General features: G+C 36.6%; 2 protein-coding genes across 2 annotated transcripts in view; both read right to left on the reverse strand.

The window, feature by feature from the left end:
• Window positions 1-14105, reverse strand: part of traf4a (tnf receptor-associated factor 4a) — a 41136-nt gene extending 27031 nt beyond the window's left edge. Inside the window, exon 1 of the mRNA XM_079387319.1 lies at window positions 13662-14105. Coding sequence (XP_079243445.1) covers window positions 13662-13804 — 143 coding nt within the window. The 5' untranslated portion in view covers window positions 13805-14105. The remainder of the gene's footprint in view (window positions 1-13661) is intronic.
• Window positions 14106-15900: 1795 nt separating this feature from the next.
• nek8 (NIMA-related kinase 8) lies at window positions 15901-26815 on the reverse strand. Its single transcript, XM_079387320.1, has 15 exons — window positions 26745-26815; window positions 25295-25500; window positions 24814-25046; window positions 24607-24738; window positions 24295-24503; window positions 23585-23658; window positions 23231-23418; window positions 22993-23140; window positions 22371-22447; window positions 21863-21980; window positions 21541-21691; window positions 18194-18357; window positions 17943-18095; window positions 16698-16856; window positions 15901-16533 (listed from the first exon to the last, which is right to left on the reverse strand). Exons 1-15 carry the CDS (start codon window positions 26789-26791, stop codon window positions 16505-16507), a joined length of 2088 nt encoding a protein of 695 aa, XP_079243446.1. The 5' UTR covers window positions 26792-26815; the 3' UTR covers window positions 15901-16504.
• Between the last annotated feature and the right edge of the window lie 248 nt (window positions 26816-27063).

Genomic DNA, 27063 nt, shown 5'->3' on the forward strand with positions numbered 1-27063 from the left:
TATTTATTTCAATAATAATTTATTTCAATATTCATTTATTTATTCCTATGTGTTCATTTATTTATTTAACCCATTTTTATGTCTGTCTGTCTATCCATCTATCTCTCAATATCTCTTTCCTGTAATCTCCTGTTACTCTGTTCATTAGAAGAGGTTAAAAAAAAGGTTTTTAGGGATAACAGCGTAAAATAACCATGAGCTGAACATTTACTATAAATATATATTTACATTATTTATAATATAATATAATATATATATATACACACACACACACACACACATCTCTAACCATCATCAGCTTTTCACAATGACGCATTTTCCTCAAACACTGAATGAAAAAAAAAATACATAGCTAAGTCATGCAGTGAGTGAATGTTGTTTAAGCATCAACACAAAAGCTTCTCAGTGAGTCCAACAGTATTGCGCCACACTAAAGATGGCTTGAATGAACTCTAAATTAACTTCTTAAGCATGACCTGAGCGTGACACAACGGATCGACAGAGCTCTTCATTGTGCGTCTCGCCATTAGACAATGTACAGCACCAGGTGCCGAAAGAATAAACTAATGTGTGGGTTGTGTAGAAGGCTTGATTTAGCTCGAGTCCTTAGGCGCTCCAGGGAAAAACTCAACCACACCCCAATAGCACAGTTCCACCATCTAATTATACCATCTATTTCCTCATGCGCCCAAGAAACGTCCAGAAAGAGTGGGCGAGAAAATCCACCAGCGGCTCTCAGCTGATACTGCATTACACTTTATATTGCAGTTGAGTCAGCGTGGTAAAAGTAACTGTGGGAGAAACTAAAAGATTTTACCCTCATTATCAGCTGTCTGAGTCACCGCGTGCCGGTGAAAACAAACTACGCACCTTATACGCGATGAGTCACCTCCAGCGTCCCGAGACAACACCTCGAGAGCCTGTCTCCTCTTCCTGACTTCAAAAACTTTTAAAACCAACGTTAAACCCAGTGACTCCCTATGTAGGAGGATTATGTAATTATAATGTGATTTCTCCTCTTTCAGTTCATTGATTAGAGGGAGACAGTCAGAGCGGGCGGCTCGTCAGCACCTCATCACTGATTCTGTGTGTGTATGTGCGCTGAACGCCATTGGCTAGGCCCGCAACTTCAGTGACCATGGTAACGGGGTGAAGGTGAGGCTCTTTATTCCGGAGAGAGAGGTGTGTGTGTGTGTGTGAGGGAGCAGCGGGTCTGTTAGGAAGCTAGATGTGCACTCATGTAGCTGATAAGAACATGCTAGAACTCCTGTGCTCGCCATCAGCCCACAGCGCAGGCAGTGAACACTCACACCGAGCCAAACACAATCCTCACTCTCGCTCTCTCTCGTATAGGCTCTGCTGCAGAGACAGCGCTCCCTATGAATGATGGGGAGTTCTTTTTGCATATACCAAGATGTGTAAAGGTCAATGGCGTGACCCCTTTTTTGTGCCTGTACTTATTTGTTTTATTCCAAAACAAATAAGTAATAAAAAAAATAAAAATTAATTCTCTGTATCATACATGTAATGATATCTATGGGACATGAAAGATGAGTTTGCTGATTTTCAACCAGCTTTTTATGTCATTAATACATGTAAATGAACAAATGTGTCTCTGTGTTTCCTGCACCCAGATATCTACAAGGCTTTTATTATTTTGATATCAAAATTTTCTGGGTTATTTTTATATCAAATCTCTTTATTAAGTAATATTTATTTTAAAGTAGTTTTGTTTTGAAATATTATTTCAAATCATTTTAATATTTTCAAAATATTAAGACATGTCTATCTTAAGCTATTAAGATATCAAAATATGAAAATATATAATAAATTAATACAATATATAATTTTATTATTATTATTATCATTACTACTATGTGACAAGAAAATGATTTCACAGAAAAATACATGGAAAATACATTTTAAACTGTCATACATAACTCCACTAAACCCTTAATAAATTTTGAAAAAAATTATTTAAAAAAACTTATTAAATATTACAAAATTAAAAAAAATTAAAATAGACTAGATAGACAGACAGACAGACAGACAGACAGACAGATAGACAGATAGATAGATAGATAGAAGATGAAGAAGAAAAGTAATTTAGAATAGATATAAAATAGATTGCAGAATGATATGCAAGACATGATAGTAGCACAATTAGATAGGAAATCAGTCAGTTATTCCACAGAATGATTGACCAGTTAAAATCAAGTATTTTAGAGAGCTGAGAGTCAAGGTTTATATTTAAAAAAGGTACATTTTTATAATGATTAATGAAAATAATGATAAATAAGTTTACACAAAACTACCATAAAATTACCATTATTGCTCCTTTCAAAAGCCAGAAAAGGAGACTTAAGGACATGGAGCAATTCATAGATAATGAGATCAAACAGGAAGCCCTTTAACATCTGTCTCATCTCTAGCGGAAGGAACGATCCACGCGGCTGACCTTGAAGATGAGGCTTTCTCCGTCCTCTTTCATGAGATCACTTCTGAGCCGAGTTGGGACGTGGGAGCGTGAGTTTGTGTTGTGCTGACATGTTTGAGAGTAAGCCAGGTGGGCTGGATGAGGGAAACGTGCCATGCTGGATCTGAAAGAGCGTCTTTGAGCCGCTATATAGAGCGGATCTGCGCAGGGTAAAGCAGGAAGGAAACCACCACAGTGCCTCTTTCACAAAAAAGGAACCAATGGCTGTGACCTTCAATCCGGCCAGCCTCCGGAATCGACAGTCAATAATGCAGAATGAGTATACTCTTTAACCGAAGAGTTCAACCGCTCTGCCAACACCTGTTGTGCTCTATAAGAGAGCCTTTCACTGAGACAGGTGCCTTCCTCCTTCCTCAAGATCTGGCCACCCCAGCTGCTCCCCTCACCAGCGGATTCTTCAAATGCCTGCCTGTCAGCTACACAACAGATAGCATTCTCACACAAGTGCTCTCTCAGCTGTCTGAGACCCCCAGCCCCCTTCAGAGCCCATGCAAATGCATTGGGCTTTGATTAAACCATGTTCCATGTTGGATGAAGACGAGATAAGGCATGATGGAGTTACAGCAAGATGAAAAATACACAAGCTGCGTGTGCTGAACAGGATGGGATTGGGATTTAGAGGTTTACATTACCACAGCGATCAGCCGAGAGAAACTAATTGCATCTAGATGTTCCAAATGACCTTCAGCTGCTTGTTACAGGGATGTTTCACAAAATCATTTCAATTAATTTATTCACGTGTAAAGTATCTAATAAGCTTTTTTTCCATTGTTGTGAGCCCTGCTCTCTCTCTCTCTCTCTCTCTCAAAAAAAAAAGTTTAAATCAGCCCAACATAGTTTGCGGGTATAATCTGGTTTGAGCTGGTCTTACCTGGTTAAAATGGACAGCTCACCCAAAAATTCAAACGGTTTTTGTCCACAGAGTGAAGTCAAACATGGTCAAAAAGTGTTATTTTAGTATTATTTATATTAACTAATATTAACACACTAAAATGGCAAAACCCAGCCTAAAATAGTGTGCTGGTCTTATTTGGTTTGAGCTGGTCTTAGCAGGTTTAAACTGACAGCTCACACAAGAATGAAAATAGTTTCATGTTTTAACTGTTTTTGTCCACACAATAAAAGTCAAAGGTCAATCCTGAATCAAAGTGTTATTTTAGTATTGTTTTTATTGATAAATACTATAACAGTATATTTACAATTACCTTATAAGATAATGCATAAGGTATATATAAAGGATGTGTTTCTATTTAGCTTTAATGTACTATTAGGCCTATTTTAGCTTTGGTCAATTTAGCACTTAAACTTAAAATTGCAAAGTCAAAATTTCCACATTATTTTTAAAAATCTAATATTTATGTTACTGAAGCTGATTGTTAATAGTTAACAATAACACTGGTCCCAATCATTTTCATTGCAAAAATGATAAAAAAAAAGCCTGATCTAGCTGTCTTCTAGGAGACCAGGCAAGACCAGCAAACCAGTTTATAGACTTAAAATGATTAAGATGTTTTTTTCAACATAGAACGGTCCTCCTCAGTACATACATAGTTACGAGGTTGCTAAGGTGTTCTGGATGCCTTTAGCGCATTTCTGTGTGGTTTCTAGGGAGTTCTGGATGGTTGCAAGTCAAAAGAACCCACTGCTGAGTATCTACAATACTCTAGATATCTCAGACCTCTCCTTCGATGTAAATCAATCACATTTCCTATCAGCTTTATCATCTGCCAGACAAAAATCATATGCCTACTCACTCAGAAACATAACAGCATGCCTCACCTCAACAAGCTGCACAATTTGAAGTATCAAAGCACATAATATGGGACTGTGTTTTGATACCTAGTGTTAGGGGTTTGTTCATTTCCCAAGAACGAGCAATACCAATAGTGCCGTTTGCCTAAACAAGCATCACAGAATAATTATTGTTTGATTCCTGCCAGCTGATGTGTGTCTGACAGGACTAGGTTAAAGCAACCGGGCCTCAGCACGCAAGGAGTGAGTGACAATGTGCTTTACTGCATAACTGAAATAGTTCCCTGTGAATAGTTCTCTGCACCCAAGGGGAGTAAAGTTATGATTATATGATTTCTCTTTAAATACAAGCATGCCCGGGCAAGTCCGGGATCCCCACAAACCGTTTGTTCATGAACCCCACCGAGCATCCAAGGGCGTCAAGCACCACGGTTTTTCACAAAAGAATGTAGTCTATGTGCTTGCAGACGATGGACATCTGAATAGGGCAGAAAATCCAGTCAGGAATGTTAAGAGCTAGCCCACTTTTTGTGTAGCCCTCATTAAACAAGTCCTTTAGGTTCTAATAACACCCTCTACGATGATAATTAACACAGAGGCCTTACGGCACTTCAAACCAGAGAAGCGCTGATGCAACACATTTAAATGAAATGCAAGCTTCTCCATAATAGCCTCATCTTACACCAGCTTGCAGCTGTTTGGAACGGATGGAGAACTTTCAGTCCATAACGTCCCGTTTGCAGCTGGACTGAGGTGTAACCTCCCTAAACACCCCCTCTCCACGACATCACTCAACCAGTATCTGATCTCAGCTTTTCAGACTTTCAGCTGAGAAAACAACAAACTAAACTTCACAGGTCGGTTGACGTCAAATGTACAGTTGTTTCAAAGGCATTTATGTAATGCTTGTTTTCTTCATCTACTGAATTGATTTGAGTGTACTTGACAGGGCTAATGAGCATTCAAGGTTTTTGGGGGGGTTTTCTCTCAGTTGAAGTTGCAGAAACATATTTATGGATTAGGACAGAGAAGCACCCGAGGCGTTTTCGTTTGTTGGACTGCAGTCTAAAAGCTCAGCACACATTGGGATTTCTGAAGCAGCAACTCACCTTTATTTCAGGAAAACAAATCAATATTACGCTGTTGTTAACTTTCTCTCCACTATGTATTGGCAAACATACAACTATGTGATATAGTTCAGCTCTTCTTCAGGGCTGGGTAAAAACATTATGCTATTTAATGTTCTATTTATTAAAAAATGCATTAAAACTACAATTCATGCATACAATTGTTTAAACATAACTTTTATATAATGAAAATGTTTTTTACTTTATGAATTAATTTATTTATGTATTCTTAGGGGCAGTAAACAGTCAAAATTATCAAGATTGTACAACTGTCCTGATATTAAAATGAAGGGGGGGGGGGCTTAATTAAAATAATACAATTCTCAATAAAAACAAAGATTTTATTAAGTAGTTAGCCACAATAATATGCTTTCTCAAAAAAATATTATAACAAAATTGCTTATTAATACTTGAAAAACTTGTATTGACCAAATCAAACATGCAGAGAAAAAAGGAAAACAAAAAATATAATAGATATTAAAAATATTACTTCTATGGGGACAATGTTTTTTAATTTTTCTATTAAAATTAATTATATTCTTTTATTCTCATAATATCACATAATCTGAACTTTACATGAAAGGACATGGGTCCGTTTGTACAATTTCATGTGGTGCGACTCCCAAAAATTGTTAGAATTTATTATATCTATAAACTAACTTGAAAAATTATGAGCATGTCTTTCATTCCTGAATTAAATTTTTTTTTTTTTTTGAGGGCATCAAGTATAAATAAAGTCAGCATGATACAACTTTCCTGAAACCATAATGAAGAAAAATGCTTTATTAAACAAATTTCATTTTTAATAAGAAAACCATGTTAATTAGTTTGAAATAATGTATTACTATTAATTCTACGAAAAAGAATGTTAACAAAACTGCTTCAATGCTCATTAATGTTGTAAAACTTTTGTCTGCCAAGTCATGTGGTGCAACCAAGATACTTTCTATCTTGAAAAACATTCACATTTTTTTCCCCCAAAATAATGATTTCTGTGTATACACATCAAAAATATATTATCCCTTTTTACTTGATACTTACACCACACAATCATTTTTGAGTCATTAAATTTAAACATTTTGTAAACAGTGTTTGCCTCCTCAGATCTTATATGTCATTGACCCAGCTAACAGATGAGCTTGGATGGATGACTTCTAAGGCCAGTGGCACCTGTGAGAGGATGTGAGGGTCTTTGATGAGGCTGGACAGGAAGTGAGAGAGGATGCCCAGTCACTATTCATCTGCCTCAATGGCATGAATCCTGAGGAGGGACTCAGACTCCCAGCTGTCATACCCATCCTGGCTTCCTCTCAACACTGGGCACCCATGCTTCCTCTAAATCTCCCTATCCTCAGAGAAATTCTCAATATCTGTGACAGGCCAAAGGGGCTCCTTTCTGTTTCTCAATGGACAGAGGGCAATTCATTTGAGCTTTAATGTAAAAAAGATGTTGTTCACACAGATGGCCCTGGCTGGAAAGAAGTCAATCTTTCTTTTCCCACTTTGCCTGTCACCAGTTACCCCGTTCTACCCCGGTTAAACCCATCCTTCCGTTGCAAGGCTTCAGAGTGCACATGTTGCAGACCATCAGCTCTCAAGAGAACGCAGGGGGCCTTGACTTCAATACAAGACACAAAAGACTCTATTCAGACTTTCTAGGAAAAAAAGACATTCTGTTCGAGAAAATTAGGCTGTGAAAACTGAAGCTTAATAGAGAAGTGAAGGTTTTATGCTCCTTAGACCAGGATAGTCACCTTTTGTACTCTCTTTGGATAAAAGCAGCTTCTGAATGGTGGCATTTCTATTTTTAAATCTCAGAATATGCAGTTCTTGTTATTTAAAACAAAAAAAAGTAATAAGTGTGGATCAACGTGAGAAGCAAATATTAGTTGGAAAATGTAATTTTTAGCTCGACAAATGCTTAGTTTCAAAACCTAGTCAGCTACCTATTCAGTCACCATGTTTAGGCATCATATGCTGTTCCTAAAGTTAGGGGAAAACATCATGCTGTCTTTTAAGATACATTTGCTGTGACCAAATATGACTACTTCACTTCCATATAGTACAGTATGTGAGACAATAATTACGTCTGAATTCACATTACTCATAAAACAGGAGATAAAATACTTTTTAACAATCACTGTAAGTTTCAAACCAAATGCAGAACGTACTAGAGTAGACAGTATGCAATTTTGGACGCAGCTATTGCGCTGGCCACATTCTAAAGCAACATCATGTTTATCCTTTGCAGAGAAGGCAATCCCAGAATGCACTTTGAAAAGTGCAGTGAAAAAAATCCATCCAAGATGGCAGACAGCTGAGAGAAATTCTGAGAAATTTTGCTCATTACCCAAAAGTAACAAAAAACAAGTAAAATTAATTAAAAACTGACAAATTTACACTATTTCAATATTTGCATGCTTCTATATATTTCTATGCATATTAGAGTGTCACATATGTTAGTGTAGCCACATGTATAGCATGTCTCAAATATTTGATAAATATTTCAAATTAGTTTTTAACTTTATAGTTTCTGATGTCTTTTTACATTTAATTAAAATTATATTAATTTTGATGTGCTTTTGTCAGTTTGATTAGTTTCCATTTTTTATATATCTCTATTTATTTTTGTTAATTATTTTAGTAATTTGTTTTTTATTATTATTTTAGTATACATTGCACAAGTCTTCATATCCTTAACTCAAAACTTAGTTAAAGCACTTTGGCAACAATTACAGCCTCAGATCTTTTTGGGTATGATGCTACAAGCTTTGCACATCTGCATTTGTTTTTGTTTGCCATTCTTCTCTTTAGATCATCTGAAGCTCTGTCAGGTTGGCTGGGGACCATCGGTGGACAGCCATTTATAGGTTTCTCCAAAGATATCTGATTGGTTCCAAGTCCCAGCTGTGGCTAGGCCACTCAAGGACATTCATAGAGTCGTCCGTGATGTTTGTCCTTCTGTAAGTTTCTCCTATCTCCATATAAGATCATGGATCTCAACCAGAGTGACCATCAGTGTCTTGATCACCTCTCTAACCAAGACCCTTCTCCTTCGATTGCTCAGTTTGGCCAGGAGGCTAGATCTAGGAAGAGTGCTGATTGTTTCAAACTTCATCCATTAAGGATTATGGAGGCCAAATGCTCCTGTGAACCTTCAACATAGCAGAATTTTTTTGTAGTCTTCCTCAGATCTGTCTCAACAATATCCTGTCTCTCAGCTCTGCAGGCCATTCCTTTGACCTCATGGCTTAGATTTTGCTCTGACATCCATTTCAGCTGTTAAACTTTATAAGACAGGTGTGTGTGCCTTTCTAAATCATGTCCAATCAACTGAATTTGCCACAGGCTAACTCCAGTCAGAGTATAGAAACATCTCAAAGACTATCCAGTGAAACTGGAATGCTCCTGATCTAAATTTTAAGTGGCAAAGCAAAGGGTATGAAGACTTATGCAATGTAATTTTTTCAGTGTTTCCTTTTTAATAAATTTGCAAAGTTGTGATAAATCCGTTTTTTGTATGAAGACTTTCTATAGGCACTGTATACTACAAAATGGCATGGAAGTGCATAAGTATTTGAATTGGGACGCACCTAATGTGCATTATTAGCAGAATATGTACACAAGAAGTCCAGACACTAAGCAAACAAGGCCAAAGCTTGAATAACAGACTACAAAACAGTAACCGCTATCTCACAAAGCACTACATGAAAACATCCAAGAGTTTATTTGACTCGACTCGTCTAACTAGTCTAAACCATTGCTTAATGACATAAAGGGTGCCCTTGTATGTGCATTCAGAGATGTTAGCCCATATTATGAAAACCTCTTTTGTGTGATGGCAGTGAACCAAATGCCCTCAGTTCAAGGTTCATCTATTCTGCATTAGCGTCACGGTCAGGTGACTCAAGCTGATTGCTGGAGTGATAAGGCCTGAGGGTCGGCCCCTCATAAACCTCCCGGCTCTGATTAGGCCTTCTAAGATAACCGCCTTATGCATTCCTCCTTCAGCGGAAACACGCTCCATTTACAACACAAATAAACCAACATGGGAGCAAAGTCAAAGTCTGTCGGTGTGCATGGGACAAATCCATGTGAATGGAGTTTGATTGAGATTATTCAGGGTTGAATTTGAAACTGACTGAAGTCTATAGGTGTGCATGTAGCGTGAGACTCAACCTGAAGTAGCTGGAGGCCCTTTTCTAATAATGGTTAAAACACAGCAGATGGTGATTCATAGTTGTGCAAGAGCATAACCCATGTAAACCCTCACACATATGGCAACATTTCCCAATGAGACGGCAGGTCTGAACTGATCAGAGGCTGAGTGCAATAATGGATGGAATAACTTTGAATGTCTACTGTAAACAATAATTAAGAAGAGAATGCACGCTTATCACGCAATGTCAACAAAGCACATGCTTAGCTTAACACACTGGCATGTGAGATTCTGATTCTGATCATCAAAATACATTTAAACCATGATCTAAACATCAACTTAAAACAAATTTAACAAGTAATGCTTAATATAACATTTAGGATCAGTGGTTCTCAACCTTGGACTCCAAGGCCCACCATTGTTCACAACAGTATTCAAAGGATGGGTAACGTTTCAAGCCATTTTTTGGCTTTACTGGATAATTGTTTTTTTTTTTACTCACAAATTTATTTTTGATAAAATATTTCAGATTTTGGCATAACTAGAAAAAGTTATTGGTAACACTTTATTTTAGGTTCTCTTAACTAGTTGCTTATTAGCATGCATATTACTAGTATATTAGCCATTTATTAGTAGTAATTAAGCACATATTAATGCCTTATTCTACACAACCTTATTCTACATCCCTAATCCTACCCAATACCTAAACTTAACAACTACCTTACTATTATTACAACTACCTTACTAACTATTAATAAGCAGCAAATTAGGAGTTTACTGAGGGAAAAGTCGTAGTTAATAGTGAAAAAGTGTTCCCTATTCTAAAGTGTTACCAAGCTATTTTATAAAAATACCCAAGTATTTAATAAAAATACCAATGGTGTTTAAAAATTTTACTAATTGACGTGAACTTTCCAGGTCTTGAAATCACATTTTTACAAGATATAAATTTTGCTCATTTCAAAGCTTATCTTATTTTAAGTCATCTTGAGGCTCTCTTGGAAGTTCGCTAAGGCCCCCTAGTGGGCCCCGGACCCCTGGTTTAGACCCACTGGTTTAGATCTATTTCTCATACTGTGGAGATTCAAATTAATTAAGTATTAATGTAAATGACTTTCAAATCAATGAAAACAAGCACAACATTTTTTGAAAGACTGAAGATATCATGAATAGCATTCCGTTCTTTTGAATTGGATCTTTTCATTGAATCTGTTGAATCAGTTCACAAAACCGATCTGAATGATTCCACAAAGTCAAGGAAAAGACACAAATGAATATTCTACAAATTGCAATTTGTGCATCTAGTCTCTTTAAAGTACTTGAATAACAGCAAAAAAGGGAAAAGTGTAAAAAAAAGCAATTTGCCAATTGTGTGGGAAGCCTGGTTTATGTCAAATAGGCACAGTAAACTCTAAATAGGCGTAGCTTTAACTAGTGTTAAAAAGTCACTCATTAGCTGGTGACAAAAGTTGGTAAAGAAAAAGTTACTTATAAAGAAAAGCAGATTGGCTTTCTTCCCAGGGACACACTAATGACCTGATGATTCATAAGCATTGTCTGCTTTCATTTAGTCTTAAACAGCACGTCTTTTATTTGTATTATCTCAAGCAATTTTACAAACACAAAACTGAGCAAAGCTTCACGTTTTAGAATTTTTCTCCTATGTAGGCGTGAGAAGAAAGAGGTTTGCTGAGAATAGAACAAACATAAACACACATGATCTTCCTTTTTCCTCCCTCCATCCAAAAACGTACATGATAATTCAGTGTTTCTCTGAGAGCCTATGGACATTACATTCACAAACCCTGTGACCTTTTATCTTTCAGCAGAGCATCAGCACAAATTCTGTTTATATTCCACAACATGCAGACAGGAACGAAACAAACCCTGTTTGGATATGTGGAAAAACTAGATAAGATCTTTGCCCTATCGGTGACTCACATTGAGCCTTTGTTGCTGTTGTTCGGTGTTGAATTGATCATGTATGTAAAAAAAAAATCAATTCATGCACTCATGTTCCCTGCTGTGTCCGGATTTCAGTGTCGGCATGATACAATACTCTGTCAATGTTCTAAATAAAGATATTCTATAAGTGTGCAACATTTAAGAAGGGATAATGTGATCTGTTTGAACTAATGCCTGACAATGTGTCATGTGTACAGTAACATCCTATTCAACCGGCAACCCGCAGGCCAAATCCAGCTCACGTGAGGATGCCAGTTAACTCACCCAAAAATATATACTACCGTTCAAAAGTTGTTGTTTTTTTTAAAGAAATTAATATTTATAGTCAGCAAGGACACATTCAATTTATCAAAAGTGACAGTAAAGACATTTATAATGTTGCCAAAGATTTCTTTTTCAAAGAATGCACGGTTCCCATAAAAATATTAAGCAGCACAACTGTTTTCAACAATGATGATAATAATAATAAGAAATGTTTCTTGAACAGCAAATCAGCATATTAGAATAATTTCTGAAGGATCACGTGGCACTGAAGACTGGAGTAATAATGCTGAAAATTCAGCTTTGCCCTCATAGGAATAAATTATATTCTAAAATATATTCAAATAGAAACCAGTTATTTTAAATGATAATAATATTTCACTATATAACAGTTTTTACTGTATTTTTAATTAAATAAATGCAGCCTTGGTGAGCAAAAGTGACTTAAAAACATTTAAACATTTGTAGTTTATTTTTCTAAATCTTATTTCCTGGATTTGTTTTTTTTTATGCATGACTAATGCTCTAAGACGACAATGTCACACTGACCAGAATGTGTATCTCAGCTATCAATCATTCAGTTTTAAAACCAGCGCTCCATGTTTACAGTGTCATCATGTCATTCTCCAAGCGACTTCTTATCCAAATGACTGGACGATACTTACATTATACACCTAGCACTGAAGTGCACACCTGTTTTATAGCCGTTTACTACTTTTCATAGCTGATTGGATTCACTCTTTCGGTTATAAACCAGTTTGTAAAGCAGTTTTGGTTGACATTGTAAATGTACTTGTTCTGAATTTCCTGCTAGATGAAAATGTAAGCTAATACACTGATACGTAATTCACAATGCAGACAATAAACATTACACTGTACTGCAGAACTTCTATCTGAAGAGCTTTTGCTGGCCTGCATGCTAAAGATTTTTCTTCATATGACTTGTTATTCAATTTGAGCATCTCTGTTCTATGCATTCCCACGCCGTTCCTAAACGAATTGCAAACAACACAAATTAGTGCTGAGCAAATGATCCGCCAGTCTTTCAGCACACTGATTCCAATGAAGGATTCGCTTCCTAATCCCACATGAGGCCGCCCCCCTCAAACAGCCTTGTAGTGCCTCGGGTCAAAATGACAGACAAGGCCAGAGCTGAGGCTCTACTGCCTGAATACACACACACAGGTCTGAAAATATTTTTTCTCCTGCATTTATGAAGGTAGAGCACAACTGGATGTACTGAAGCAAAATATTTACATTCTCCGCAAGTACATGGGTAACCTGTGACCTTACTAACTATTGATTTCTTGGTATAAATGAATGCATTTAGTTTAATTCAGTGATGTTTAAGAATATTTTTGACTTGAACAAAACCAGTTAATATATATTACCATTTTAGGTCATTATTTTTGTTAACGACAGTAATGATGGTACACAGCTCCTCTATGATGGTACAACAAAAACTGCTCTCACTGCTGAAGTTTAGGTGTTTAGATTTTTTATTGCATTTAACTGTTTACCCACCTCTCCTTTCTTTTTCTAAGTGGTTAATCTTGTATTTCCTTCGCCTACACATGTATCTGCTCTGTCTCAGTATTTGTCTCCTGACTCTACAGCAACTAACTTCATTTGCAATATATTTGCATACAAGCATCCCTGCTATCCTATTGGCTGCCCGATGAACTCAATGCCTATGGGCAGATATAAAAATATCAATATAGCGCAGATGACTGACTGTCTTGTGTTGATTGACGAAACTGTGTATCATTTGAACGCACTTCAGGGTTTTATACCGCCGTCTCCACAGCTTGAAATGCTGGATATGTGTATCCTATGTTGTTGTTGCCATGCTTCGTTCCTCCTGCAATACACACAGTATTTGTCAAATGTGGTTCCTTACCTGAGAAATTCCTGCAGACAGGTATCGCAGAATCGGTGTCCACATGTGGAAACTTGGACGGGTTCCCTCATTGCTTTGCTACACAGAGGACACTGAAAGCGTCTCTTGGGCTTCTCCAGGAACTTGTAGTCAAACCCCGGCATTGCTGGTGTTTACAGTAAGCGTCTATAGGAACTGTCTGTCGTTTGTTGTCCTCCGCTTGCAAAGGCGCGGTGACAGAGTCCTTCACGAAAACTGATATTCACTTGCCAACGATATACAAGCTCCGTCGGTATTGTTCCGTCTCAGCTTTCTCTTTCGAGCAACACGGCTCGATCCAGCATCAGGGTGACAGCTTAAACCCAGCGGTCTGTCTGTGGCATGAGGCTGTCAATGCAGCGCTGATGAACCGAAGAGAGTCGAGAATAACACTGACAGCCTGGAGACAAAGCTCGGATCCCATCTGTTTAGGTATATAAAGCCCCACCTACTATTCATGAGGGAGGAGCCTAATTTAAATCTCTCTCTCAGCCCCGCAGAAATCAGACAGGTAAGCTTATTTACAGATATGTACAGTAATGCTATCTGTGCGCATGACCAAGTAAGGGGATTATTTAAAAGCTTTTCTGTAAATCATTTTCAGGATTTCCCTTGAGGTTCTTCTCACAACTAAATGGTCTTAGACACTTTTTAACAAAACGTTTTTTGTGGTAGCCTGTGCTTGCGATATGAACATGTAGGCTATTATCAATAATTTTATTATCATAAAAATAATGACCCTGCATAGAATTAAAGAGAGAGAGAGAGAGAGAGAGAGAGAGAGATGAAAACGGCCCAAGATGGTTAGCTGGTCTTCCAGCCTGGTCATAGCTGGTTTGCAGAAGTTTTGAACACTTTTTAGCTGGTCAGACTGGTTTTAGCTGGTCAGACTGGTTTTAGCTGGCCAGACTAGGAGACCATCTTAATCCAGATAAGACCATCCAACCAGCATTGGCTGGTTTTAACTTTTTTCCCCAGCCTGACCTGCAAAAAAGTCAACAAACATCCTCTAAAAAAGTATGCAGCCTTTTTATTTATTCATTTATTTATTTAAATAGGCACTATAATTTTTGTGCTTAATACAAGATTATATGAAAACATATATGTGCTTATATGTAAAGAAAAAGAAAAAAAAGAAAAATCCCCTCTTCCCATTATTCACAGCCTGAATACCTTGAATATAACTGTATAGGAGTAGTATTACTGCTGCTGCATATTTTACATTAATATGGAAAATATTAAATGCTGAACCTAGGCTATATAAAAAGGAAATTTCTATTAAAACAGTTTTTATTATTATTATTATTATTATTATTATTATTAAAAACGTCTACACAAAGGCTGGACTGCTGGTAACAAAAGGTTGCAGAGAGTTATTTGCAAGGCAAACGACTCCCTCTATCGGTGAGAAGCTCACGCGATACGTGCAAGAGCAGACACTACGTCAACAACAACAGCACAAAAGATGGAATTAGAGTTATAGTTAAATCGAGTTAGATTATTTAATAGTTCGGCTTCATTTAACCATATGAAACTCTCGTCGACGTTAAATATGTTTGGCATGGAAAAGCGTGCGCTGCATTAGTGACACGTTGTGAGCATCACGTATTGCACAAGAATTACATCATAGCATGATGGACGCGCGAGCTCTGTGCATCCTGCCATGGTGCTGATGATGGAATTCATCTGAGGATAAAGCATGAGTATGCTTTTTGATATGCATTAATATGAATATTTATTGTGATTGTTCTTCTAGCTAAATAGTAGCAGTGGTTACACTGTTTAAGGTCCTACAGTATACGCGCTGTAATATAATTAACCACATGTAGTTAGTTGATTAGATTAGTTGCACGTAATTATGCATACTTTACTGTTATCACCACAGTAAAAAAAAGTCACCCTATTTAATAATTCTCAATGATTATAATTGCATTAACAATTAAACTATTATTTATATTAGTAGTAGCTAGTAGTGATATAAATAATACATTGTTATAAATTATAAATATATAAAGATTTTTAAAGAGTTTATTGTTGGCCACAAAGAAAACTCCTAACATAAGATCTGTCATAATGGTTGGGTACATATTTATGATACTCTTTTTGTATATTGTATTTGAAATTGTATTTTAACTTCCGATTATTAGCATATGCAGCAATTGATTATATAATAATAATAACAACAACATAATTCAGTCTATTTTTTTTTTTTCATTTTATTCTGAATAAGGCTGAATCAGGCATTATTACAATGCTACATATTATTATTAGCAATATAGCAAATATATTATTCTAGACAATGAAAATATATTGATTACTAAAGCTTTTTAAATACTTTATTTTTGTCCACAAGTAAGAATGTTTACAAAGGATCTGTCAAAATACTGAGGCACATATTTATGATACACTTTAGAAATTATGTTTTAACTTTAAGTTATGTGGAAACATAAGCAGCACTTTATTATCTTCTTAATTAAAATGTTTTTCTTCAAGGCATTCTCACCTCAGCGAGGCATTATTTACAATGCTACATATTATTATTAATAATAATAATAATAATGAAAATTCAGTCTAATTTTCTGCAAAAAAAAAAAAAAAGATGTAATACTGCAAATACAGAATTTGAACAATTCTGTTTTCATAAGTTAATAGGCATATACATTTGGTCAAAAAAGCTTTCCATATCAGGAAATTATGTTACATTATAAATGCAACTCAATGGCTTAAAATTCTCAGTGAACACACTCTAGTGTCCAGTCCCTCAGTCCTCGTGAACAGGAGCTGTGCGGGTCTTCTGCCGAGTGTGTGTCATTTGGGCAGTGATGTCACTTTGGAACATGCTCTTCAAAAAATGCTGAGGAGAGAAACGATGAGGAGAATATAGTCACTGTGTTTGAACAATGACAACAACCTTTATAATGGCAAATCAAAAATAGATAATTACAATAAATACATTATACTCAAGTCTAGATTCAAGATCTGTTAACATTCGTAAAAGAAATTATAGCTGCACATTACGTTTCACAGCCAAAAGTGTGTTTCCATGGCAACAAGCCACTGACGTGACAGTGTAAGGGTGGCTCTCATCGAGCTGCACTGCCTTTGGTTTCCCAGAATCCTCTTCTTTCCGTCCAAGCCGACCACGTGCCCCTTTACCCCAGGTGTACACTTCCCCCTCTGCCGAATCAAGGAGCAGAACATTTACTCACAATTCTGAACATCATTTGGCTGAATAACATCTTTGAGCTTCTGTTTCTTTGCATGTCGGATCCTGTGAGAATCATGAATGAACAAAGACAACATGAAACAATAAAGGTCTTCAGAGTCTTCTAAGCCTCTGGGACACAGTCGGGGTTACATGCTGACCTTTAGCCACGTCACTTTAATTAACCCACCAGCCCCCACTAAAGCACATTCTGTGACTGAAGCAGTTAATGGCGTGATAGCAGCCTTGTTTGAACTGCGTTGCCATTCATTTAAGTGCTGTTGCTTGTTATACTTTGGTTGCCAGATCAAATTTGATTCCAAAATCTAAATAGACTTTTTTTTGCCCATTTTTAGGACCATTAAATTGGTATTTTATGAAATTTGTACTGTGACATTATTTTCCTCTAGTTGCTATTAACATAATGCAAAAATGTAGTATTTTTCAAAGTAATTGCTTTTTTAATGCAATCTTATCAAGTAAACTAAAACAAGAATATAATACATTTCCAATTTTCTTTTTTCCCATCAAAATCATGTAGGCCTATTTATATATTTATTTAGTTACTGCAATATATAATAGTAAATAGTGCAGACGTACAGTACCTGGTTAATTGTTTCCAGGTTTTTGTAAAATATATACTGTTAGTAATTAAAAAAACAAAGCAATATAGAGACAAGAGTCATGAAGAATTACTGGTAGAGGTTAAAAAAATATTGTATTTTATAGATTTGTTTTTACTATTTTCTTTTTTGCTATTTGTTTTTACTATAATAATATAAAAACCCGATATTACAACAATTACAATAAACACTGGAAAAATCAGGATCATCATTAATGCATTACAATAATGATATATAATGACTTACATTTCACTGCTGGTTATACTCTGTATAATTGTGTATGTGACGAATAAAAAATCTTGAATCTTGATATACTTTATTGTCATGAAAATATTTTTACACTGTTAAAAAATAGGCTTTATTTTCATTTCTCTTGATTTTGGGGTGAAATGTGACCTGTTTTGTGAGATTCACTTGTGCACATGTCTTGTTTACCTGCTCCAATAGCCAGAGTGAATGCATCGCCACACGCGGCCATGGTGATCCCCTGCAGTCCTGACACTTGATAGGGCACTCGACTGCTTCGGCGGGAGCTGCAGCCAAGCTGCCCATGCTGGTTACTGCCAAAGGTGAAACACTGACCTTTCTCTGCATTTAGGGCACATATTTATATATGTGAGCTGGGCCTAAGATTAAACCAAAAACAGCACACTGAACTGTAAACAGTGTAAATGAAGTGCTCTGACCTGTGACTGCAACAGAGTGTGCTGTGCCGATGTCTATATACACAATCTTCTCAACATTGAGAGGAGCCGACTGGACGGGCTGGAACGTGTGGACCTCCTCCACCTGACAGTGAGACGGGTGCTCCTCTGCATCAGAGACCTTATCCAAACCCAGCTTGTTAAACCTGCATTTAAGATGGTTATTTATTCATTCAGATATCACTAACTTGTATTGAATGTGCGCTTGTAATGTACTTCAAATCTTAAAAGTATATTTTTGAGTATAAAAGTTATTCATTAATAATGAAATAAAAGGACGCTTAAGTGCACTTAAAGAGAGTTCAGTTTCATGACTATATTTCTCAAAAACACTTAAAAAACACCCTCATGTTGTTTCAAACCCATAAGACCATCTTCAGAACATAAATTAAGATATTTTTGATGAAATCCAAGAGCTTTCTGACCCTGTATAGACAGCAAGGGAACTACCACGGACAAGGTCCAGAAAGGAAGTAAGGACATTGTTAAAATAGTCTGTGTGACATCAGCGGTTCAACCATAATGTTATGAAGCTACAAGATACTTTTTGTGTGCGAAGAAAACAAAAATAACTTAATTCAACTATTTTTTTCTCTTCTGTCTCAGTCTGAACCACTGATGTCACATGGACTATTTTAATGATGTCCTTACAACCTTTCTTAAGGTAATATATTTTAAATTAAATTGCAATGTCATCATTACAAACGTGTCATTACCATTTTAAATACATGACATAAAAGTTTCAATAGAAATTAGAAGTAATTAGGAAATTACATATAAAGATGTACTTAAGTCCTATTTAAGTGGGTCAAAAAGCTAAAGTTTGCAATTGCAATTAAGTGTCTGAAAACATTACATTCAGTTTGCATTTAAAGGAATAGTCCATTAATTTTGTCATCTTTTACTTACTCTCATGTAGACCCAAACCTGTATCAATTTCTTTCTTCTGCTGAACACAAAAGAAGACATTAACCAAACAGGTTCTGGTCCCCACTGACATTCATAGTATTTTTTCATACTTTGCAAGTCAATGGGGACCAGCAACTGTTTGTTTCCCAACATTTTTCAAAAATATCTTTTGTGTTCAGCAGAAGAAGGAAATTTATACAGGTTTGGGACGACATGAGCGTAAGTAAAAGATGATATAATTTTCATTCTTGGGTGAATTATCCCTTTTTTATATCATATACAGTGCCTTGCGAAAGTAAAGTAAATATTTTCACGTTTTATGTTGCTGCCTTATGTTAAAATTTAAATTACTTTTTTTTCCACATCAATCTACACTCCATACACTATAATGGTAAAGCGAAAAAAAAAAAAAAAAAAGGTTTTTAACATCTTTGCAAATTTATTAAAAATATGATAAAATATAATAAAATGATTCCATTGCATAAGTACTCATACCCTTATCCGGGACAGTTGGAATTTAGCTCAGGAGCATTCATATTGCTTGTAGGTGTTACTAGACTTTAAGTGAAGGTAACCTGTGGCAAATTCAATTGAATTGGTATGTTTTGGAAAGGCACACACGTCTTAATAAAAGGTCCAGCAGCTGATATCCGAGCAAAAACCAAGCCCTGGGGTCAAAAGAACTGTCTGTAGAGCTCAGGGGAACATCTGGGGAAGAGTTCCGAAAAAATTCTGCTTCATTGAAGGGTCACAGAAGCATGTAGTCTCTGTTACCCTTAATGGAAGAAGTTTGAAACAACCAGGATTCTTCTTAGAGCTGGCCTCCTGGTCAAACTGAGCAACTGATGGAGAACGGCTTTGATTAGAGTGGTGACGAAGTACCTGATGGTCACTCTAGTTGAGCTCCATAATCATATGTGGAGACAGGAGAAACCTACAGAAGGACAAACATCACTGCAAGACTCCACCGATCTCGGATTTATGGCAATGTGGCCAAACTCAATCCTCTCCTCAGTGAAGACAAAAGAAAACACACTTGGAATTTACAAAAAAGCACCTAAAGGACCCTCAGACTCTGAGAAACAAGATTCTCTGGTCTGATGAACCTAAATTCTAAGCATCATGTTTGAAGGGAAGCAGCTCTGCTCATCACCTGCGTACCATCCCAAAAGTAAAGTGTGCTGGTAGCAGTCTCATGCTATGGGGCTGTTTTTCAGCAGCAGGGACCGAGAGACTCATCAGAATAGAAGAAATGCTCAATGTACCAAAATATTGAGATAGCCGTAATGAAAACCCAGTCCAGAGCATTCAGAACCTCAGACGGGCAGAAGGTTTACCTTCCAACAGGACAGAGATCCTAAGCACACAGCAAGAGTGGCTTATACACAACGCTGTAAATGTCTTTGAGTGGCCCAGCCACAGCCTGGACTTGAACCCAATCAAATATTTCTGGAGAAACCTGAAAATGTGCGTCTGCCCCCATCCAACCTGACAGAGCTTGAGAGGTGAAGAGGTGAGGAGACAAATGGCAGATAATTGCCAAATGTTAATGAGCAAAGCTTGTCGCATCAAACAAAAATGACTTCAGGCTGTAAATGTACTTCAGCTAAATATTTAGTTAAGGGTATGAATACTTATGCAATGTACTCATTTTATTTTTAATAAATTTACGAAGTTGTGACAATTCTGTTTTTGCTTTGTCAATATGGTGTATGGAGTGTAGATTGACGTGGGGGAAAAAAGAAATTTAAAGCAATTTAACATAAGGCAGCAATATGACAAAATTTGAAAAAAATGAAGGGGTATGAATACATTCGCAAGGCACTGTACATATATTATTTCTGTAATAGACACTATTTTGTATGCTTAAGTGTACTTCTTTTTCACATCTGGCAAATCTGCAAGAGTGATAAAAAACGATATTTAGCACTCAGACAGTAGGATGGCGTGACTGACAGGGTGTGACTGTTATTCATAATATGGACATTGTGTTGGTCATTTCCTGTGATGAAATGTCTTCAGCATTCACAGCCCTTTCAAATGCTATAGCAGGAATGAGGAGTGTGAACTCCCAAAACTGGTTTGGCAATCTGTGAAAAACTGCCTAGACAGCTAAGGAAGAAAATCATTGAGATATTTTTTCATTTTGGGATTCATTATTATTTATAATTGTGATTAGATTCATGGCAGGTTTAAAAACCCCCTTTGAGGCTCATTAACCAGCAACACATGTCAAAATCCAGCCTCGTTTGGAAATCTGTGACAGTCAACCACATGCTGTCTGAAGTTTAGGTAAATTATTCTGCCTTGTCGGAATAATCATATGTATGAGATTAGTGCATCATTAGAAATCTGGGTTTTCTGTGAGCCCTGTTTTTCCGAGCAGTTCATAATGAACTGTGAGAGGACATATTGAGTACCTGTTGTTCCCACAGGCCAGAATCTGGTGCTGCGTGCTGATGATCATGGAACAGTCGATCCCACACAGCACACGCTGGGCTTCAAAATCAACCGGCAAACTCACCTGCTGCGGGCAGTTGTGGCAGTCTTGAGCGGCCAATCCCAGCCGGCCTGTCGGACAGAGAGATAACAGAGAGTGAGTGTGACAGAGAGAGAGGAAGAGGAGGACGACGGAGCACAAAATGCCAGGTCTGCCTAGAGGCTCTGCTGCTGTCTACATGAGTACAAAGAGAAACCCAAAGAAACACAGTGTTCAAGTGACAAGTGATGTTGCTCATTTACCGTTGTCTCCTCGCCCCCAGGAGAAAACCTCTCGCTCATTGGTCACAGCCAGGACGTGGGATGCTCCACAAGACACTTGAACCAGCTCATAACCCAGCAGAGCCTCCACTATCTTGGGCTGAATACATGAAGAATCATGAATACAATTAAAACTATGTAGATTTGTACATTTTGTAAAGAAAATGAGTGGTGAGTGGTGTTTGACTGTACTAATCTGAAGAGATGTTGCTAAATTTTGCTAAATATTTTTAGATTTTGTAATTTATATGTTTTACTTAAATATTTCTATTTAGCATTCGTTTAATTTTAAGTTTTTTTTATTTTAGTACTTCAACTTAATTTACATAATTTATTTGCCAAAGGAACATTTCTAATTTAGTTTTTCATCTAATATTATAACAAGCATCACTAAATACACTATTGTGTATTAGATCATCTATGTATAATCTATTTTAGATCATCTATGTATAGATAAATACATAGATGTAATTAGATCATCTAAACCTACCTGTGTCACATCGTTGAAGTTCCCATGTCCAAGACAACCATTGCTTCCACTTCCAAACGTCATGATTATACCTCTGTCTGCAAAACCGAACGCAAATTGAGCAGATTATAGTTGCTGTGGCTGATAAACAAAGAATTAAACAACAACTGTTCCTCCGTCAGTGCAAACCGCTGGACGAGAAGAGCAACTGAGCCGGAAGTGAGGACCTTTAATCCTCTGTATCTGCTGGTGACTAACGATTCCCTCACAGAGACGCATATCCTTTACTTTAAAGCAGACAAATGTACACCGCTGTGCTACAATGTCAGGGGACAAGAGATTAGCCTTTACACTGTGAACAAATGGTGCTTAATGAGCTCTGTAGGAAGGATAGTCTTTTTATAGTCAGATTACATCCTCCTTTCATCCTTTTTAAACTTTATCGCAAATGTTTAAATTACTAATGGGCATGTCCACTTTGCAGCTCCAGGCCAAGAATTGCCTACTTAGGCAGGAAAAGAGCGTCTTATGGACATGTCAACTTTGTTTGTTTTGGTTATATGTGGCGTTAGGGATGAAAAATCTCACGCCACAACAATATGCTGAGACCTGAATGGAAAATGTGGGATTGTAAGAAGCATACCTGTTAGACAGGTGGTGAAGAGATCACCACATGAGACCGATTTGATCGTGACACCAGACTGTCCCTCCAGGAAGCGGGAGATAAACTGGGGTTGCATCTGCTCAATCGCGCCAGGCAGAGTGGGCTCACCGGATCCAACCGAGGGGGCCTGGCATAGAGTCAAATCAAAATACACACTGAAAACTGAAATAAAATATCACTGATATTCAATTAGGATGAAGACAAATGATCATTACACCTCCCATGTGATGAGCCTCCCAGATTTGGTGATGCCCATCTTCTGGGTGCGGCCCAGGGACACTTGAATAACCTCTGTGTTTAACAAGGGCAGACGCAGAGGAGTGGAGATGCCACTGCCCCAGGTGTACACGGACGATAATGGTAATGGGTGCATCATCTTTGATGAAGTTAGACTGGACAGCCCTCCTAATGGAACAAACCGCACCAGAAAAGCTTCATGAAGTCAGTGAGCTGAATAAAAACTGATATTTAATTTGCTATTAAATCCAAGGCTGTATTAACAAAAAAATGGATGGTGCTTTAAAACGTATAAATAGTAAATAAGAGACTACATAAGAAAATAACATCTCACCCCTGGTTCTGGTTACACGCCCACCGGGTCTTCCACGAGGGCCTGTCTGTACAGTAGAAAGTGGCTTTTCTATTCTAAAAAAGAGAAGAACTTAATCAAAAAAGGAAGACCAGCAAAATACGTATATTGTTTAGTATAACAGATATATGCACAAACATAGTATCTATTTACCAGCCAAACAAAATGCATTCGCAAAACATAACACATGTCCAAAAACAATACAGTTAAATGCAGTACAAAGCAAACATTAGTGGGCAAACAAAATGCATTTCTAATGCTTAACGCAAGTCCCAAACAGGACTATTAAATGTGGTAGAAAAATAAAATAGTATAAAATAAAATAAAATGCACAAGTCTAAAAACAATTGTATTTAATCAAATAAACTACACAAATCTGAAAACAGTTCTATTAAATAAGGTAGAAAAATAGAAAATAAAATAAAATAAAATGAATGGGCATACAAAATGCATTTGCAATAATTAACACAAGTCCAAAAAATCAAAAAATTATACTATTAAATGCAGTAAAAATTAAAAACAAAATAAAAAATACAAAAGTCTGAAAACAGTTCTATTAAATAGGGTAGAAAAATAATAAAACAAAATAATTAGTGACAAAACAAAATGCATTTAGAGTACTTAACACAAGTCACAAACAGTACAATTAAATGCAATAGAATTAAAAATAAAATAAGACAAAATAGTTGTGCCTGCGCATTTTGACGTTGCCTATGTCAGTGTAGAGATTGAGCAATGGCCTGATGCAGATGGGATGAGCCATTATCTCATTGAGTTGGGGTCTTTTGGATGGGTCCAGATTCAGCATGTTGAGAATGAGTTGTCTCAGTTCTGGGCTGTAACGATCTGAAATGGGGGCAAATGTGCCACTCATGATCTTCAGCACCAAAGCTGGCAGGTTCTGATAACAGAGATTCATGTCATTCAAAATTCATTTAAGGAAGAAATTCATTTCAGATTCTTTAAGATCAAGACAGCCAAATCAATAATAAAATACATCTTACTGCTGCTTCAAAAGCTCTCTTGAGACTAGCAAGCTCATAAAGCACACAGCCTAGGGCCCAAATGTCACTCTTCTGGTTATATGGCTTTCCTTCACACAGTTCTGGAGAGATATAACATGGTGTCCCCACAACCTGTCGCGAAAAGAAGAATTTGAACTGTAACAAAATCACATGCTGTCAAATTCAAATAATTGCTGTGGTACTTACAGTATAAGCTTTGCTCTTGCTGACAAGAATTTTTGAGATTCCGAAGTCTCCTATTTTTACTATCATCTGGTGCTTGTCTAGGAGTATGTTCTGGGTTTTGAGGTCCCGATGTAGGATGAGTTTATTGTGCACATGATAAAGGGCCAGTAAGATCTGAACAAAGAAGTGTAATATGGTGTCTTCATCTAAAAGGGAGTTGCAGCGTTTCTGTATGTAATCGGCCAGGGTTCCACCTACAATAATCATAAAGTGACAAATGATTACAGATCTTACATGCATATTGTTTTGATTCATAATTTATTAAAGTAGTTGTATTAAAATCAGCAAAGATTAAATTCTGTACAAATTTGACCATACCTAAATTTAAATAATACATAATTATTTTAGCATTACAATAAATAAATATTATGAATTTTGTTCCTGATTAAACTATAGGAACACATTAAGTGACCACCAAAAAATGAGTGAAGAAAGTCTATGCCTGGAGCGTATTCCATTGCGATCATTAGTGCCTTGTCCTCAAGGAAGTTTTCATAATACTCAATTATGTTGGGGTGGCTGAGTAATTTGAGGACTTGACATTCATTCTGGGCTGCGAGACGTTCATCACGGGTCATCTGCTCAACTGGGATTTCCTTCAAGATCACCAGCGCACCATCAGTGCGTCTGCGACAAAGGTGCACTATCCTGTGACAGATACAGAAATCAGGATACAAGTGGATTTGTTACATTCACAAAATATAAGAGTTTCAAGTTTAACAGCTGAATTTCAAGTTTTACGGATTTAGTTATAAATCATACTTTTAAAATGAGCACTTTTGTGGAAATAGCCTAATATGCTTTAAAAGAATATTCTTAAATATAAACTGAATATAATTTCCCAGACATGTAATTGCAAGTTAATTGCAAATAAATTAAAATTGATTGTAGTTTAAACTGACAGTAAGCGCAATTAGATAAACTTAAGTAGGTCTTAATTACATTTTCACATGTAATTTCATAAACATTTCTATTGTCTTTGAAAAAATTTTAAAGTACAGCTGAATATATATAACAAGTATGTGCTTGAAATCTTGGTTAACAGAAATACAGTCTTTATGTCATAATGTCATTGAAACTTGTACATCATAAATGTAGCAATATTTGTAACTGCACTTTTGTAATGAAGAAGTTTCCATATAAATTAGTTAACTTTAAGTAAAATATTAGCTACTGAATAAAACACTAGTTAAAATTATAATTAAGTACTTCACATGTGCTTTAGTGTTAGTCAACACATCAAAATAAGTGTACTTCATTAAATCACGACAAAATATTAATACAACATAAAGATTTAAAATGTACTTTATAAAGTAAAGCTTTTAATTTGATGTTATTAGTCCTCGTGACTCTTAAAATGTTTTAAGCTTGAAACTTTGAATTTTGAGAAAAAAAAAAAAACTGACACAGAACCCATACTTTAACCTACAAGCCTATTGTGAGAAAGTTTAATTTCTCAGTAAATTTGTACACCCTGTGTTTGCTACTGGACATTCCGGTCAAGGTTCCAAATTGCGACAGAATGAGAACGCTGTAAACATTGCTGTTTTAACAGGCACATTTTAATAAAAGAGTGGGGCGAGCTGTTCATTGCACAACTTTCCCTTTGAAAGAAAAAGTGTCGAAATCTTATTCAAACTCTTAATGATAATGGTGATAATGGCTCTGTAACAACTATACTGATGGAATGCGGAAACGCGAGAAAGTGATGCTCCGTTTGTTCCGTTAGCTCGCGCTCTGATTCTCAGAGGAGCGCTACAGGTTTCTTCAGAGTTTCTCAAGTAAAAGTTTTACCGAGTTCAAACGCGTCAAAAGTCATTTTGGAAAGCAGCTAGTTACACGTCACTAAAACAATTTGTCGAACTAAATAACGCGTTTGTAATCGTATTTACCCGAATGCTCCTCTCCCAACCACTTTTATCTTCTCGTAGTTCTCCATGTTTGCTGGATTGTAAACGCGCCCCGGCACTAGGCAACACTTCCTTTACCCCTACAGAGTTCTAGAGGGGACAAAATACAGCAAGCAAGAAGAACTGACTCTGACCCCATCACTTTGTCAAGGGTTGTGCTAATCAAGGATGTGGACACATTTAGTACTGAGGGGACCAAATAGACATCATTTATGATTGAACTACTGAAAGTGAAGTATTGAATTGACTCCTCAAAGGTTTTTTTTTTTTTTTTTTTTACAGCTGACAAAGTAGGCATTGA

This window comes from Barbus barbus, assembly GCF_936440315.1.
Source record: "Barbus barbus genome assembly, chromosome: 31".
NCBI lineage: Eukaryota > Metazoa > Chordata > Actinopteri > Cypriniformes > Cyprinidae > Barbus > Barbus barbus.